Here is an 18,195-nt window from a genome sequence, read left to right on the forward strand (position 1 = left end):
GGTCGTGAAGTGTAGACTCTATTTGGGGTGTTTCAGTTTGTGGGTTTCGTGTGAATTAACCATTTACCGAGACAGCAAGTAACCGGCTTGTGGGTTGAGCGATGAGATATAGTTTTGACTTGGACGGGTAGAAATTAATCCTCCAGTCTACCGGTCAAAAGGATCTGGACCATCCATTGTTTTGGATCCCACGAGAAAAATCTAGGGGTGTATTTTGTCCACGCTACACAAAGCTTAACGCTTCTTTTCTTTCTTTTATTTATTTTTATTTATTTTTTTACAATTAACTATAATTAAATAATTACTGAGATTAAATTAATAATGGTCTCGAAAATTAACATAGCGAGTAAGTGGAAAGTTAATTTATATTTGGTATTTTGGTAAATAATATATATTTTTTAAGAATTATATTTAGATTAACAAATTTTTTATTTTAAGTTATATCATCTACCGCTTTATATTTATGAAGTATATTCTAAAAAAAGTAATTAGTAATATTCATTTTCATCATTGTAGGGATGTCCCGACACCATAAGTAGGGATGTTCGTTTTTTTGTGTGGGGACCTACCTTAGTTAACGATGCACAATAATCACTTAAATAGGATTTGTTCAAAATAATTTTATTTAATTTAATCAAGAAAAAATATAATAAGGAACTTTTTAGACATTTTTAAAATTCATAGATTTACTAGATACAAAATTAATGTCGATTATTTTTTGTGAATTTACCCATTTACCCCTATAGTTATAACACGATAATATTCTAAATAATTTCACTAAAGATTATGGAATAAATTTAATGTAGTTTTCATTAAAACTTACAAAGTCAATAAGAATGAATCATTAAATTAGCAATCTAAAAATCAAGGGTTGAAAAGAGAATAATTTCATATGAATGGTAAGATATGAAATATTTTGATGAAATAATAATAAAGTTTGTATGGTTGCCATGTTTGGAAATGCAATAATGAAGTCACATTGAGATTGGACAACTCTTATGTTATATTTAATATATAGTTTTGACATTAAGATTTTCATGAAATTAAAAGCCATATAAACTATGTCATGAATATAATGTAATCAATTACTACAGTATAGTATCATGTGACCTTAATTAAATTATTGCATGTGTATATTAAAGTATGATACAAATCTTAATACAATGTAGTGTCTAAATTCATGTATAGCGTATTGAATTTTTAGTGATTATATGAAAATGTAGCTTACTATTAAGAGAAATTATAGAAATTTATTAAAATTTGGATAATAGACTATTTCCACGTATTTGATTATTTTGGGGGGGACAAAATTTACACATTTGATTATGTATGGGCTTTGTTAGTATTTTATTCTTATTGTATAATGATGGGGATTTTAATTAATTAGATACTTATGGTGAAACAATTATATAAATAAGATAGATATACATTGCACTTTATCATAACTAATTTATGTAATGGGAATTAATGGTATTTATTAAAGCTTTATTTAGTTAATTAAACTTGGTTAACAAATTTAAAATTTTCCTTCGAATTTTTTTAAGCTAAAAAATAAAAAATAAACTCCTTCATTTTTTAATTTTGGGAATCTTTAATTTTAATATAAAAAATTATTGTGAATAATTAAAACTATCATTAACATTCTTGGATTATTTATATAATAATAATAATAATAATAATAATAGGAATTTGGTTTGGTAGAAAAATAAAAGTGTAAGCAGAAACCATAATTGTTAACGCAGCATTTTTCTGAATAAAAATTGAAAGTTTGGTCAAAAACCAAATTTATTACTTCAAATTTGGCATTAAATTCTACGGTACAAATCTCATTTTTTTCAAACATTTTGTATTTTGTATTTTTATTCTTTGTTGTTAGTGTTGGGTGAGTTTTAATTTCGTTGAATAATAATAATAGAAACTTTAGGTAATTCAAGACATAAAAACATTTAATTTTCCCTTGTAGTAGTATACAATAAGCTTACAAAGTGATTAATTAAAATTATTGAAATGAAACAGAGCCAATACCCAGCTTAACTGAAGTATATTCAATGAACTTCCAAGGGGACATTTTGGTAACTATGGTATAGACTTGTTGGAATGACTTTTTAAGAGTTCTAAAGTATTAAAGCGTTTTTAAGCACTTAAAATGTCGATTCAAAGAGGTCTCTTTCATACTAGGGATTAGCTATCTAATTTATTCATGTGCATAGACATGATTTCCAGCAAATACAGCTTCCCTAAGAACATGTTAGAAAGATTTTACATCAAGAAGAGAAGGAACAATCTAAGATTGGAAGCTAAACACTTCACTAAAGACTGTATTGTCGGCCAAATATTGTAGTCTCCAAGGAGAGGGGCAACTAGAAAACATTCTCTCTTCTAATTTCGGAGCATCCACTGCATAATATCTTCTCTAATAACGTTGTTGAAACCTCCTGTTCTGTAATTCATTTTCATTGCTTCAGAGCCACAAATGGCATATTGTCGGTATTGGATCATGGTCCCAGTTCCAGCAGGCTTCGGCTGCCTCATGATCATTGCAATGGTGGGGAAGGGCTTAGGCCATCTGTGTACTGATGAGGTAATTGACATATATTGATCGAATTTCTGACTAATCACCGCTCGAGGGCTGGGCCGGTGTTTCAAGTAGGAGCTGGAAGCCTGCTTTACCATTTTCATACATTTCATAGGCCCCCTTGGAGGTTCATGAATCTCAGCAGATTGTTTCATTCGATTAAGCCCTCGTGAAATCCAGCTACCAAGATTACCAACTTCTATGTTTCGATGCTGAATTCTCTGGTGAACTTTTACGGTAACATCAAATATGGCGCGTGTACGTCTGCATTAAGTAAAAAAGTACTTTCCAGCAGTTAAAGAACAGCAACTACAGACTAGCAGCAATAACATATTACTAGTAGTTCTGCAGTTATGGAACTATGGTGAGTTCATGGAGAAGCCAGTACAATCCCAATGCTTCAAGGTTTTGGGCCTTCTCGATGAATTTTGATAACTTGACAAGAATCAACCGAAGAACTGGGGGTAGAAAATTTAGAATATCAAGCCATAGGTTCCAGAAACAACTAGATCTTTACTACTGCAACTTGGGCCATTGAAGCTCATCATGAAGTTGAAGAATATCATACGATTACTAACAATACTAGGTCATTATGTGTGTAAATTTCACATGAAAATAGGATGATTTCATACGAATAGAGGGATAAATCTTGAAGTATTCGCATTCCATAGTTAAAATAAAATAAAAAGAGAAGAATGAAGAACAGAGGAGCTACATAGCCCTGGCAATTAAACTTCACTGCAATGCTACTATATATAAAAGGTTAAAGGTCGTCTCAAGGCTTTTTCCTAAAAGATACAAGACATCAGCCTTGAGGAGTTATTGTAAAGAAATAAAATATAAAAAATCATATCCTTCAATTGCCACATACTTCAATGAAGATTCTTTAACACTAATAGGGTTGGCCTACTAGTTAATTTTTTTTTTTTTTTTTCGTAAGCCATGATGGTAAATGTAGTAAAGGCTTGAATTACCCTAACTCATGTCATAGTAGTACGGCATGAATAATATGGGATAATGTATTTTAAAGAATAGACAACAAGATGATATTGTCCTTCTAGTTACTATAAGAGGTTCGGTGCACAAACTCTAGAAAGAGGAAACCTTTGAGAACATTGTATACACCACACAGTATACTTGTCTTCGCTTTTACATTATCACTTATAAAATAGATCATACTACAAATAAATCATGCCATATTACTGATATCACCATAACAACGAAGATCTAAAATCTAAAATGTTAATGAAATCAAAGTTCTTGAGAAAACTTTAAGATAGTAGCCATTGACACGCTTATCAAATGCACATCGAATAGCTAATCTGCATTTGACGCAATCTGCTGTATAGCATCCAAAAGAAAGTGGGCATATCAAAAGCATATCTCTACATCTGCTAGCAAGTTTTGTGGCAATTGAGTAATACAAAAAGAAATTGTCATGTAGCAGACCTATTTAAGGACAAGAAAAATTATTGGTATAAGTGCAACGCCTGGCATTGCATCACCTAAAATAGAAGAATCAGTTTGATTGCAGCCACTTGTTCCATATTCTAGATATTGTCTCAAATAACAAACTTATCGTTAGAAAACTGCCAGAGTACTAGTATGGTATGCTTTGGATTATATGCGAGGGATTAGTAGTATATTAGTAAGGGGCACAAAGGTTAATATTAGGGGTGTCTTGGTTATAAACAGAGTGGAGACCTTAGAAGGTGTGGATCATTTTAGTGGAGTGTCCACTGTGAGCCTTGGGAGAGAGATAGCCCTCTCAAAAGACTAACATCTAAGTAGAGAAATCATTTCGCCTTTTTAGTTAGAACTTTAGGCTGTTCGCGAAAAAAGATAGTGAAAAAAAAAATTATTCCTAGAGTCGAGACTAAAAGGAATGTATAAACCAATGCTTCGAATTTTGGGAAGTATCATGATCATCCATATAAGAATTATTTCAATTTTTTCAAATGAACAATTTGAAGACCTATTGATTCTATCATTAGAAACTTTTGAAAGAAAAGAAAGACCACTACCGCCACAAAATGGTGCCCTTGTGGCAAGGCCTCGTGTTTGGATGTACCCTCTAAGATTTGGGAATCAAGCCCTTTAGGTTGGAAGCTTACCAACTTAAAATATTCAGTCTCCTGGAGGTGGCTTAGGGATGTACAGAACCTCCCAAAAAGCTTATTGGAGGAGGGTCATGAGAATAATGTTAGGAGGGGGACCTCAATAACCCATTTATCAAAAGAAAAAGAAGACCACTACCTAATCACAAGCCTATTGCCTATTAGACAGAGCCATGAAGAGTTCTGCAGAGTCCCTACTTTTTCCACGCAATAGTGTTCCTAAAATGATATGTCAGGTATGAAGCGTTATCAGGTTGAAAGTTCACTAACTTAGTTGCCCAAAACTATTGTCTCCACTCTACGAAGGAAATGAAGGCCCACATGAAGAAGTGCACATCTCAGATAATGTATATCTTCCACATAAGCCAATAATTAAGTTCATCAACTATTCCACCAGAATGCAATTAAGGAAATGCAAAGGCCTAAATCCAGTAACTAGAAAAAAGCATTTGAAGAATAATTAGTTCATCAACCATTCCCCCCAGATTGTGTTTAACCAGATGTGGAGGCCTCGATTCTGTAACAAAACACGTGTGAAAAGCACAACGATGGAGCATCAACGGTGGAAAATGAAGCATATAAAACCCAAAATCTTCTGAAAACTAATAATGTAGCACACGGGATCGGGAGTCGGTAAATAATGTAGAAAATTTGGGTAAGAATATGTCAAAAATCTGTATCCTTTGTAAGTGAATAAGTATCCGAACTTCCAGATCAGTAGTTAAAGAAATCTTCAACAATATAACATATATCCTCCACTTCCAAATTTTCAACCAAAAATTGTTGATTAACTTCCTCATCGATATTAGACAGTGGCATGTCCATCATATATTAATCCAATCAGTATCTTGAACTATCGCTAATTACTTGATTCCAACATTTAGGATCAATTTTTTACTTCCTCAAACAAGCTCCCAACATTTATTGCAGAAATGAATAAATAATTGCTTCAATTGAAACTCTACAGACTCGAGGAAGAAAAGAAGATACGTAGAAATCTATTACGTTCAATTGGACACTCACAAACACGTTTAGAAGCGTTCAGATTAAGAGAATACGATGAACAAGAGAGAAAGGAAAAATACCCGCGCAGAAATTGACGAATCCGAGGGTGCTTAGGGGAAACAAGACGTCGCTGAATCTTCATAGCGAGCTTAAACGTTCGCTTTAGCCCCAAGAAATACGCTGTTGCCAATGTAATCTCCCACAACACCATTTTCCCTCCCTCTGTTTTTCTTCTTCTTCTTCTTTCTTCTTCTTCTTCTTCTTCTTCTTCTTCTTCTTCTTCTTCGGTTCAGAATAAGCATTAGTGTTTCGTCCAGTCTCAAACGTGAAACTCTGAGTTTGGGCCTTAGCCTGATCAAAATGGGCTTTAAGAGCCCAATTCATCATGCGCGGGAATTTGTAAATAATTCATCAAAATAACTCTGAGTTTGGGCCTTAGCCTGATCAAAATGGGCTTTAACAGCCCAATGTACAACAATGGCCCAATTCATCATGCGCGGAAAATTGCAAATAATTGGGCCTTAGCCTGATCAAAATGGGCTTTAACAGCCCAATGGACAATAATGGCCCAATTCATCATGCGCGGGAATTTGCAAATAATTGGGCCTTGGCCTGATCAAAATGGGCTTTAACAGCCCAATGTACAACTATGGCCGAATTCATCATGCGCCAGAATTTGTAAATAATTCATCAAAATATTCTTCTTAGTACCAAAATATTCCAATATAATTTTAGATTTTGTATAAAAAAATATATATTTTATTTTTAATAAGAAAGTATCTCATTTTGTACTGGATGGACCGGTGGGAGGAATTTTTTTTCTCCTACGACTAAGATTATTTTCCAAAAGATGAGAGCATTTATTTATTTTTCTTCCTTTAAAACAAAGAAAGAAATAAGAATAATTAAAAAAGGAATATTTTATGTGAATTTTTTTGTATTATATAATATTGGGTCCAATTACATGATATAAAATTACGCATATTACCATTTTAATTACATACGTAATTTCCATTATTAGTTTTTAAAGCTTTTATTTTATTTCTATTTAAATCTATCCAAATATCAGGTATTAGTGTCACTAAATGATAAATAATTTATTATTTATGACGTTTTTTTTCGCATGTTCTTTAAATGGCAAAAGACGATAATTAATTAGAGAGTACCAACAAAACCTACCATAAAACAAAATTACCAATATTAATTAGCTTAAATGACATTTTAATATTTTAAACATTAAAGAAAATGTTAATTAAGGTATAGTTTAAATGGTATAAAAAAAATAAATGTTTGAAAAATAGAGATTACAATGTAAAAATTATATGGACTAAATTAAAATTAAAAAAAACAAATCATAAAACTAGAATAATAATTTAAATGATGGGTGCAAATAAGAATTATTAGATAATTTGGGGGTGTCATTGCAAGAGTTAAACGTCACGAGGCCCAAACGGAAAAAACTCGCACGAAAAGTTTATCACGGTACTGACCTCCTTTCAGTGAGCAACATCGCTTCTCTCTCTACTTCTCTCTGTCTCTCTCTACGATGCAAAGGCAATCTCTAGGTTCACCAGTTTCCAAGCTCCACGGCCATGCCGCCGGAGCAAAATCGGATGCAGTTCCGGCCGACGATCAGAAGCGCAACAAGCACTCTCCATCTTCTTCTTTAATTCTCAACTACGACGGACAAGACGACGATAAAGCCTCTAAATCCTTCCGATTCTCATTTCCAACGCCTTCTCCTCGGCGGCAGGAGAAGTTCGTTCATGCTATCCCTATCCTCACCATTATCTGCTTCCTCATCCTTTACATCTTCTCGCACAGTCCTTCGCAGTCAGGTACCTGCAATTCCTCCCATCGGAATCGACAATCGCTTTGTATTTCGCTTTAGTTTGATTCTAATCGATCGTTTCAGTTGATATTCTGTTTCAATCGTTTCAGATTTGGCTCAGTTTCATGGATTCAAGCGTCCTTCAGAACATTTAGGTATAATGTAGTTGATGATTTCGCGAATTGAGGCATTATCTGTTTAATTTCTGAATTTGAATCTCTTCATTTGGTGAATTTCTGGCAGAAATCAAAGCCGAAGGAGACGAACTTATCGTACCGAAGAAAGGCAACATCCTAGCGATTCAAAGTCTCCGTAACCTAAAAGAGATCGAAAAATCACATTCTCTGAGATCTCGCGCTCCGAGGAAACTCGCCGATTTCTAAACTCCGCATTACCGATATCTAACCTTCCGGTAAAATCTCACCGACCTCGTTTTCGCCTCACGGCTTCTCATGCCGGCGCGTGTTCCTCCCGTAGCTATTTTTTAAATTAAAAGCTTCTGTTCATCAAATACTCCGTCAGATTAAATTGTTCTATTCCTTTTCTTTTACTTTTTCAATTTTTTGTTTGCCTCTGCTAGCGCCGGTGGCACTTCTGTAACTTAATACAAACAAAGAATGAATAAATTGTCAGTTCATCAGAAAGCAAAACCATGACGCGCCGATTAATTCCCGGCGCGTCGGAGATGAAAATGGAATCCAGCTGCAATATACTCTGTTATTTTCGATTTTCCGAATCGGACCGTTATGTCATTGAGAGAAGGGCCGAGACGCCAGCTGGAAAATGCTGTAGTCGCTGACGGTATCAGGTTCTTTCTATTAAATTTATTTTTAAGCCCTCCATTTATTGCCTATTTAGTTTTGTGGTTGCCCCTCCACATATCTCCTCTAGCTTTTGGGATTTTCTTCGATGGGTTTATTATTAAAATAAAACTAGTAATATAATTGAGGTTGGGTGTCGGTAGATACTTTTATTTTGATAATTCTGTTCCTTACCGGACAAGGGACCGACCGGTCCCCATTTAATGAACAGCATTACTTTAAATCATTCATTTGTCTTATTTACTTAATAAAAATAAAATATATTTCAAATAAATATAATTTTGATAATGTAATTACTTAACTTATTTAAATTCAATTATTAAAGTAGTTTTTATCCACGTCTTTAAGGATTATTAGATGACATGTAAATTTTTAATTTGTAGCAATAATTATTTAGAGCAAGTGGGCCATTTTATTCAATAATTAAAACAATTTTTTTTGTATTCTTTCTCGTTAGAGAATAATTATAATTTTCATAAAAAAAGTCATCTTGAATTAAATAAACAAAAAGATAGAGAGAAGAGGACAACCTAGGCAAGTGCTGGTGCATTTTAATAGACGAGTTTCGGCCGGTGGTAAAGCCTTTATTCTTCTTCTTTTCTTTTTTCCTTTTTCTTTTTAATTGTTTTATAAATTGATTGATTAAATAATATTTAATTTTAAAATAAATGAGGTGTGTGAGTGTCCGCTAAGGAATTGATGGGGAGTGGGTAAGGCCCACGTGTCATGATGTGATTCCCTTCCTAATGCTTTGGATATTTGATGATTAGGATTTTTTTTTTCTTTTTTTTTTGTGGTCCTAAGTCCACGTGGATCCCACTGTACTCAGAAGTAGCGCCTTTTCGGTGCACTCTACTTGTGATGTTAGGGGTTGGAGCCTATTCCCTTTGTTATTCAGTATTTTGAAACCTTCCACTTATTGTTTCAAGTTTCAAATTTCAAATCCTGAATTATTTATTTATTTATTAAAAATAAAAGCTTTTGGTTATAATAATTAAATTTTGATGGAATTTAGCTTCAATATTCTCAATTTTGTAGCAATTTAGTGTTCTATTTTAAATTTGTAATTTCGACGCGCTATGGTTAAGAAATCGAAACATAAATAAAAAATATACATAATAATTTTAAATATTTTTAATTAAAAAACATTTTAGTTTTCTTAAGCACTATATTATGTGAACTTTTAGTATCAAATTTCAAAATAAATGCAGCATAAAAAATTAGTACCAAGAATTATTAATAAGAACATAAAGTTAAAAGAGCTTTAAAAATTAAAGATGTAGGTGTGTCCCATGGATATAAGCAATGACATTGACTTTAATGTTGTTACTTGAATGTGGAGGTAAAATCTATGGGCCTCTCTGGTCATGTTTCAAAAGGGTACAATGCATGTGATTTGTTCTTAATGATGCAACAATTTGTTATTATTTTGTTTTACTTTAATTTGTTTTTGATATATGGACACCGACTGTACGACATTTGATTGACAAAACAATTTGTGTGATACTGTTTGAGATTTCACATCGGTTGGAGGATAAAACGAAACATTTTTTTTTAAGGGAGTGGAATCCTTCTCCCAACATGCATTTTAAAATTGTGAGGTTGACAACGATAAGTAACATGCTAAAACCAGCAATATATGCAATTTATAAAATATCACAATAACTCTATTAAATTTTAATTTTAATTTAGGCGAAGTGCTAGCGAGGAGGCTGAACCCCGAAGGGAGGTGGGTACGAAGCAGTGTGCTAGCAAGGATGTTAGGCCCCGAACAGGGTGGAGTGAGGGTCTCATATCGATTGGAGAAGGGAACGAGTGCCAACGTTGAGCCCTGAATGGGGTAGATTATGAGATCCCACATCGGTTGAAGAGGAGAACTAAGAATTATTTATAAGAGTGTGAAAACCTCACTTGCAGATACGTTCTAAAAATCTTAAGGAAAAGTCCGAAAAGGACATTATTAGCTAGCGATAGCGATAGGTTTGGGCGGTTACATGGATTGTGTCATTTTCTTATCACGGGCTCTGCTTGTTTGGTTCAGCAGCATTGTTGTTCACAAGAACATCACCCATGGTGGAGAGTCCTTCGTAAACAATCTCCCTCAAAGATTTGAAACTCAGTACTATTATCTATAATGAGCATGGTAGAAATTCTATCCAAATGATGACATCATTGGATGTTTGGAGTTGAGCATCTCTGTTTGGAAATCATGGGAGAGCATTGTGGTATGTGATCTATGGTGTCTCTCAGTTCATCTTTTCATCTTATGGCTTGTCATTGTGGTATGTGATCTAAGTACCTATTTTAGATTATTGGTCACAAATATTAGAAGGGCTCATATGTTATGCAGGTACGGTTTGGTTTTAATGGGACGAGGGCTTGCTAGCTTCAAATCTGTTACGAAATCATTCATGGTTTTGATTGTAACTGCATTAGCAATAAGTGACACTTTGGCACTCGCCCTTGACCTTTTGAAAGAAAACTAGAGGGTGGCATCTATATTTGAGGTGATCAATCGACAGACAGCGATGTCGGGTGACGTTGCTCAAGAGCTAAATCTGGTGGAGGGTACTATTGAGCTGAGGAGTGTCAAATCTCTAAGAAAGCACATTGGCCTTGTCCAACAGGAACCAACTCTTTTCGCCACGTCGATTTACGAGAACATTCTCTACGGGAAAGAAGGAGCTTTCAAAGCCGAAGTATTCGAAGCAGTGAAGCTCGCCAATGCACATAGCTTCATTCGACCAAAGTAGGTGAAAGAGGGATCCAACTTTCGGGTGGCCAATGACAACGACTAGCGATTGCGAGAGCAGTCCTAAAGAACCCGAAAATTTTACTGCTCGACGAAGCTACGAGCGCCTTCGATGTCGAATCGGAACACGTGGTTCAGCAAGCGTTAGATAGGCTGATGAAGAACAGAACAACAGTGGTGCACATGGGCTTTGCACCATTAAAACGGTGACCAAATCTCAGTGATCCAAGATGGAAAGATAGTTGAACAACATCCAACGACATCCAACAGCAGCAGCAAAGACGGTGATTATGTTACATAGAACAACAACCAAAAATCTTGTTAAATTAAATATTTTCTATTTGGTGCTTAATACTTATTTCCTTTCATTTTGCACCCTTATATTTTATTTATTAAACATTTGTACATATTATTACCAATCACATTTTGTTTTCCCTTCTATAATGAAATTTGGCTAATATTTGAGAATTAAAATTTTATGTAATTAATAAAAGAGAACCAATAATTATATTAAAACAAATTTTCCCTATGGACTACAACGGCTCTTTTCGTAATACGCGGGTTCACTGGACATATTAACATTTCTACCCCTTTTTAATACGCAGGAGGACAGTGGAACGGAAGGGCATAATAGTCAGAGTGGATTCCAACGGCTAATTCAAACGTAGCCGTTACCAGTTTCCATTTATACTCCCAATCGCGAGTATATAATCTCAGTTCGAGAATTTGAAATACAATTCATTTCCCTCTCTCTCGCTCTCTCTCTCTCTCGCGCTCTCTCTAACAATTACAGACGAGCGCTCTCCGCAATACACTCTCATAATCAACCAGTCAAGCGTTTTTTTAATTGATATTTAGTTCTTGATTTTGCTGTCGATATTCTATTATTGTGGATCTTGCGAGTTTCTTTAATTTCAGTTTTGCAGGGTTTTTAATTTGTGATCTGTTTATCTTTCTCTGTTATTTTTGTTGGAAGTGTTTGTGTTCTTGTTTTTTTGGGAAATTAACGCTATGGATGCAGGATCTTTGAGTTCTTCTAACGCTAATCGATCGCGCTGTCCACTGCAAGAACAGCATCTCCACAAAAAGCATAACCGAGAAAATGTAAGCTTGTGCCTAATTGAAATCGAAATCAATTAGTTGAATAATGATCTTTCTTTTTTTATGTGAAATTGTGTTCTGAATCGATGAATTAGGGTTTTCATTTCTGCCCCTTTTTTGCCTTTCTTTTGTATCTCAAGGTACTGATGATGCGTGAAACGATTCCTTTTTCGATTACAGTTGGATAGGTTTATTCCGAATCGATCGGCGATGGATTTCGATTATGCGCACTACATGGTGACTGAGGGGAGGAAAGGTAAGGAAAACCCTACGTTTAGTTCGCCCTCTAAGGAGGCTTATCAGAAGCGTTTGGCTGAGACATTGAACATGAATCGAACTCGAATCCTCGCTTTCAAGAACAAACCTCCCGCGCCAGTTGAGATGATCCCTAAGGAGTTCTTCTCCTCTGCTTCTCATGATAAACCCGTCAAGGCCCGTCGCCAAATTCCCCAGGTATGTTGCAGTTCAAGTGTTTGATAATTTTCCTCCAAGAGAAGGAAGAAGGGATCGATTCTGTTTTTTTTTTTTTTCTTTTCATTTCCCTGATTTTGAATATTGTTGTGTAGACTTCTGAAAGGACGTTGGATGCTCCTGATCTTGTTGATGATTACTACTTGAACTTGCTGGATTGGGGCAGCAGCAACGTGCTTGCTATAGCTCTTTCCAACACTGTGTACTTGTGGAATGCAAACGATGGCTCTACTTCAGAACTTGTAACGGTTGATGATGAAGTTGGTCCTGTGACAAGTGTAAATTGGGCGCCCGATGGACGGCATATTGCTATTGGGTTGAACAATTCTGAAGTACAATTGTGGGATTCGACCGCTAATCGACAGGTCTGTTGATGAGCCGTCCTTTTTTAAACTGAATTTCTTTGATTCATTCTTTATAGAAGCTGACCAGAATTGTTTTGGATGATGGCTTGATGATGCAGCTAAGAACTCTGAGAGGTGGGCACAGGATGCGTGTGGGTTCACTGGCATGGAACAACCACATTCTCACAACTGGAGGAATGGATGGGAGGATCTTGAATAACGATGTGAGAATTAGAGATCATATAGTGGAAACATACAGAGGTCATGATCAAGAGGTTTGTGGACTGAAGTGGTCATTATCAGGGCAACAATTAGCAAGTGGAGGGAATGACAATGTCCTCCAAATCTGGGATAGATCAATGGCTTCTTCAAACTCATCAACCCAATATCTTCACAGACTTGAAGATCATACCTCTGCAGTCAAGGCCCTTGCTTGGTGTCCATTCCAAGGCAACCTGCTCGCATCAGGTGGAGGCGCGGGTGATCGCTCCATTAAGTTTTGGAACACCCACACTGGCACATGTTTGAATTCTGTTGACACTGGTTCTCAAGTTTGTGCTTTACTGTGGAATAAAAACGAGAGGGAGCTGCTTAGCTCTCATGGGTTCTCCCAGAACCAGCTCACTCTATGGAAATACCCTTCCATGGTGAAGATGGGAGAGCTCACTGGTCATACATCAAGGGTTCTCTATATGGCTCAGGTAAACTAGTATGAGCATATTATGATCTGTGGTGTGTTTGATTTTAGCATATCCTGATCGCCCCTTGTGTGATGTTTTTGCAGAGTCCAGATGGGTGCACTGTGGCTTCGGCGGCAGCAGATGAGACATTGAGATTCTGGCATGCGTTTGGGACTCCAGAAGTGGCTAAACCTGCTCCAAAATCCTCTATTACAGAGCCCTTTGCTCACCTCAATCGCATTCGATAAATTTGTGGTGTAGTCTTTTATACAGATTGTAAATAGATACATACTATACAGACATACTCTATATTTCTTGTTTTTGTGTACATTGTGCTGTGTTATACAGATACGGATGTGTTGGAATCATTGTTCCAACATTTTGTTGTGTTTACTGTTGTTGTTCGTAAGAGATATACTGAGCATTTGATTGATATTAAAATTAATGTTCATACATAAGCATTTGATATTTGAACTTACTGAATTTGTAATTGAAGAAGTAGTTTTTCTGATATCAGATATTAAATATTTGGTTTCTTTCCTTATATTTAATATCTTTTGTTCTAGCTCCTCCTAATCACGGGATCTCATCACCCTTTCCTCTCTTTTCAGCCTCAATGATCATACCAGAATATGCTGAAATGCATAACCTGTTTAGATAGATTACTTTTGATATCAGCTCCCTAATATAAGATGAGTATTGTTGTTATCCCATGAGTGTGTACAAGACAATGACATTCTAGGAGTTTTTGTGAGATCTCACATCGGTTTGAGAGGAAAAAATTTCTCCCTAATAGACGTGTTTTAAAATTGTGAGGCTGGCGGCGATACGTAACGGGCCAAAGCGAACAATATCTGAGTTTAGTTTGCTATGGCATTAGGGGTTTTGCTATAAATGGTATTAGGTGGTGATAATTGTTCATTATATGTTGCGTCACACCCAAACGGTCCAAGTGTGAAGTGGTATGATACCACCTAAAAGAACAATGCATCGACCTTTTCACACCAACAAAGAAGTGCATACGAGCCTAGTTAAGACACCAACAAGATCAAAATTAATAGATATTTTTTCATAAAAAGTTAATTATTTGAAAATTTATAGATTCAATCGAGAATAAAAATATAGATTCATATCAACTTTATTAATTATCATTAATTAGAAGTCTAATTGATTTAAGGTTGTTATAGAATGTTTGAATTTTCAAAATAACCTAATTAAAAATAAATAAAAACACATGGTTTTAATTCCATACTAACCCAATTTTCACACCAGTTTCTCTTTGACCAAGTTTTATTATTATAATTCAATCAACCAAAAATCCAAATTATAACAATTAATAATCTTCTCCATAAAATTTTTATTCATTTCAATTTGGCTAACATTTACCATTTCTTCGCATTATGACGTAAGAAAATTCAACATTTTTTGTCCCTCTCTTTTAGAGTTGATTCCTGCTTCAACCAAATAAGGTCTACAATAAATAAAAACTAAAAGCTTACTAACTCTCCTTTTTGTTGTTTTTAACTCGAAAATAAGCTCGAGCCAAAGAGCGTTAATATTGTATGATGAACATATTCAAACCACGATAAATACGAAGATTTTAATAAAAAAATTAAAAGCTTATAGTTGAAGTTAAATGTTTGGTTCTAGAAGTTGTCAATGAAAGCTCTCATTAAAATTAATTGGGAAAGTTTGATGGATAAATGAAGCAATGTTATGGCAGTTGGGGTTTGCATCTGAAGTACAACTGGAATGCTAAAATCCTCGATTCTTCAGTATTTGGTAAGTGTTTGGTACATATAAGATAATTAAATAAACAAAAAAGTTGACAAATAAAATTAATTATATATTTAATGGTTGGACAGTATCTCGGTTAAATTTCAATCATATTTTTTAATAAATTTATAATTGGACATAAATTTATTCGTCAAACAATGTATCTATTTAGTATCGGTGTCATAATCATGTTTATACAAGATGTGTTGTCTAACGTCTCCGATATTCCAATTATACTTGTTTCAAGTACGTGGGTAATGTCCGTCATTAAATTCATATCATGTTTGTATCCTAGTTTTTTTTTTTTTTTTTTTTTAATTTTATTAATGGTTAGGGCAGTTAGAGGGGGACTGAATAATGCAATGAATTTTAAAGTTTATTTTGGGAATTAGAGATGGATTCTGTGTTGATGGCTCAATGAGATAATCACAAAATGACACCTTTGATGACTTCTGCAGTGAGCCATTCCTTCATATATATATATATATATATATATATATATATATATATTTTCAAAACTTAAAATATTAATTTCTAAGATTCTTTTCTAATTATTTTGTTTATAAAAAAAAATTAACCTTGCCTACCATCAATAATAATTTCTTAGTTAGAAATTAGAAATTATAATCATAATTAGATCTAAAATAGATGTTATTATGTAACATTTATATTTTTTAAAAGGCTAAAATATTCATTTCTGATAATAATTCTACCTTAGCAACCAACCCAGGTAATAGCTGCATAAAAGTTGGATTACGCCGGTGGGGCTACGTTCGGAGTTGAAGAACTCATTGATGTATACATTGTCGTTCTAGAAATACAATTTTTATTGTAGAAAAAACCCGTCTTTTTGAATGAAAATTCAAACGAAAACGCCATTAAAATGGAGGAAATAGAAAGGAAAACGAGCGTAAAAGAAGAAAAAAAAGGCTATACCTAATCCAACAATTTGGTGCTATTCGTTTGTTAGTATGCTAAGCTTGGAAAAAAAGAAATAGAAGGGGTTTGATTTTCAATTGTCGTGTATTTGGAAGCAAAAATATTAAAGTTTTCCACTTTTTAGTAGCCCCAATGAGATCACCATTTTGAAAAATTCGTCGTCTTTTCATCACTTAATGCCTATAAAACCACCTTTGTTTTCTCTTTCTCTCCTTAACCTAAACAAAAATCACCAAATTTTTTGTTTTCTTGAGCTTCTCTCTGAAGATGGGTCGATCTCCTTGCTGTGATGAACATGGTATCAAAAAGGGGCCATGGACTCCGGAGGAAGACGAGAAGTTGATCGATTTCGTGGCTAAAAATGGCCACGGAAGCTGGAGAGCTCTCCCGGAGCGTGCTGGTTTGAATCGGTGCGGGAAAAGTTGCAGGTTGAGATGGACTAATTATCTTCGTCCCGATATTAAGAGAGGGAGTTTCTCCAAGGAAGAAGAATCTTCCATAATTGAGCTTCATAAAACACTTGGGAACAGGTATGTTTCAATGATTTGAAATTCAAACGTACTTTTAGCTTATGGGTTATGGTGAATTTTCAGGTGGTCGAAAATTGCTAGTCATCTTCCGGGAAGAACGGATAATGAAATTAAGAATTTTTGGAATACCCATTTGAAGAAGAAGCTTCTCCAAATGGGTATTGATCCAACGACTCACAAGCCAAACCTGCTCAACCTTTCTCCGTTGATTAATAGGATAAACAATCCTTTAAACAGCGACTATCTAAAGGTGCAAACAGAAATAGCCAAACTCCAAGTCCTGGACAATATATGCCATCTTCTAAACCCAACCACCATTAATGAACCTCCAAACCCTAACCCTAACCCTTACTCTAGCCAGTTTCAGGCAGATTTTTCGACCCGTTTGACGCCGGTGTCGGGTTTTGAAAATGGGTTGGTTGGGTTAGACACGGGGGATGTGAACTATTATCCACTTCCTCCATTGATTTGTGAGTCGCCTGGTTCAACTTCAAATGTCAACCAAATTGAGTGTGGAACATATCCATTTTGTGGCCGCCCCAAACCACCACCAATTTTCGACACTTTGGAGTCTATGATGAACGAAGAACCAAGTGTATCATACTGGACTAGAGTTTTACTGTAAGTTTTTTTTAAAAAAATCAAACCTTTTCTATTTAATATTTTGGATTTCTATCGTGGATTTGAGAAAAGCTATTTGTTTAATCAAGATTAGCTTTAAGTTATGAATTATTAGAAACCTAAAAAATTTAATATGATTTTTTTTTTCCAGATCAACAATTGAAGGGGGAGTTTGCATCACATGAACTGAAGGGGGTGTTTTGTGTGGATCATAGGGATAGGATTACACTGCCATGTTTTTTTTTGTTTTTGTTTTTGTTTTTGTTTTTGTTTTTTGTTTTTTTTTTTTTTGTTTCTTGGTGTTCATATAATTTCAGACAGCCTTGGTGGATCAATCGAGCTGAATCAATATGCTGTTTATGTTTAGTGTTATAGGATACACACAATAATTAGTTCATTGCATTGAATTTTTATGTTTTTTTTTTATTTTAATTTTGGAATATCTCATCAATACAACAGTATTTTTGGAATTTAATATTTATGTTAATATTTTGCCACCAATCAAATAGAAAATGATGAAAAAAAATCATTACGATGGTTGAAAAGAATCATTGGACGAGAGAGAAAGGACAAAGAGGTTAGTTTTGTAACTGAGATTTAGATATTGAAGAAGGAAATGACTGTGTTGACCT

General features: G+C 34.6%; 3 protein-coding genes and 1 pseudogene across 4 annotated transcripts; 3 read left to right on the top strand and 1 right to left on the bottom strand.

Moving 5' to 3' along the window:
- Window positions 1-2,022: 2,022 nt before the first annotated feature.
- LOC111795664 (uncharacterized) lies at window positions 2,023-5,988 on the bottom strand. The gene is made up of 2 exons (XM_023678208.2): window positions 5,778-5,988; window positions 2,023-2,839 (listed from the first exon to the last, which is right to left on the bottom strand). The coding sequence occupies exons 1-2, from the start codon at window positions 5,906-5,908 to the stop codon at window positions 2,380-2,382; spliced, it is 591 nt and encodes a 196-aa protein (XP_023533976.2). The 5' UTR covers window positions 5,909-5,988; the 3' UTR covers window positions 2,023-2,379.
- A 1,205-nt stretch (window positions 5,989-7,193) lies between these two features.
- Window positions 7,194-8,178, top strand: LOC111794686 (uncharacterized). Its single transcript, XM_023676794.2, has 3 exons — window positions 7,194-7,535; window positions 7,639-7,683; window positions 7,772-8,178. Exons 1-3 carry the CDS (start codon window positions 7,244-7,246, stop codon window positions 7,909-7,911), a joined length of 477 nt encoding a protein of 158 aa, XP_023532562.2. The 5' UTR covers window positions 7,194-7,243; the 3' UTR covers window positions 7,912-8,178.
- Window positions 8,179-11,821: 3,643 nt separating this feature from the next.
- Window positions 11,822-14,090, top strand: LOC111794358 (cell division cycle 20.2, cofactor of APC complex). The gene is made up of 5 exons (XM_023676319.2): window positions 11,822-12,205; window positions 12,383-12,655; window positions 12,769-13,038; window positions 13,137-13,718; window positions 13,802-14,090. The coding sequence occupies exons 1-5, from the start codon at window positions 12,113-12,115 to the stop codon at window positions 13,943-13,945; spliced, it is 1,362 nt and encodes a 453-aa protein (XP_023532087.2). The 5' UTR covers window positions 11,822-12,112; the 3' UTR covers window positions 13,946-14,090.
- A 2,553-nt stretch (window positions 14,091-16,643) lies between these two features.
- Window positions 16,644-17,567, top strand: LOC111794967 (transcription factor MYB92 pseudogene; annotated as a pseudogene). The gene is made up of 2 exons (XR_015421097.1): window positions 16,644-16,942; window positions 17,006-17,567. The product of XR_015421097.1 is annotated as a transcription factor MYB92 pseudogene (transcript).
- Window positions 17,568-18,195: the final 628 nt, after the last annotated feature.

The sequence above is a fragment of the Cucurbita pepo genome, chromosome 5 (genome assembly GCF_057944985.1).
Source record: "Cucurbita pepo subsp. pepo isolate OVF chromosome 5, ASM5794498v1, whole genome shotgun sequence".
Lineage (NCBI taxonomy): Eukaryota > Viridiplantae > Streptophyta > Magnoliopsida > Cucurbitales > Cucurbitaceae > Cucurbita > Cucurbita pepo.

Excerpts from the sequence above, each read along its gene's own strand:
- LOC111795664 (XM_023678208.2), bottom strand. The coding sequence starts at position 5,908 with ATGGTGTTGTGGGAGATTACATTGGCAACAGCGTATTTCTTGGGGCTA. Across the intron at positions 2,840-5,777 it reads ATTCGTCAATTTCTGCGCGG|ACGTACACGCGCCATATTTG; the intron begins GTATTTTTCCTT and ends TACTTAATGCAG.
- LOC111794358 (XM_023676319.2), top strand. The coding sequence starts at position 12,113 with ATGGATGCAGGATCTTTGAGTTCTTCTAACGCTAATCGATCGCGCTGT. Across the intron at positions 12,656-12,768 it reads CCCGTCGCCAAATTCCCCAG|ACTTCTGAAAGGACGTTGGA; the intron begins GTATGTTGCAGT and ends ATTGTTGTGTAG. Across the intron at positions 13,719-13,801 it reads GGGTTCTCTATATGGCTCAG|AGTCCAGATGGGTGCACTGT; the intron begins GTAAACTAGTAT and ends ATGTTTTTGCAG.
- LOC111794686 (XM_023676794.2), top strand. The coding sequence starts at position 7,244 with ATGCAAAGGCAATCTCTAGGTTCACCAGTTTCCAAGCTCCACGGCCAT. Across the intron at positions 7,536-7,638 it reads GCACAGTCCTTCGCAGTCAG|ATTTGGCTCAGTTTCATGGA; the intron begins GTACCTGCAATT and ends CAATCGTTTCAG. Across the intron at positions 7,684-7,771 it reads GCGTCCTTCAGAACATTTAG|AAATCAAAGCCGAAGGAGAC; the intron begins GTATAATGTAGT and ends AATTTCTGGCAG.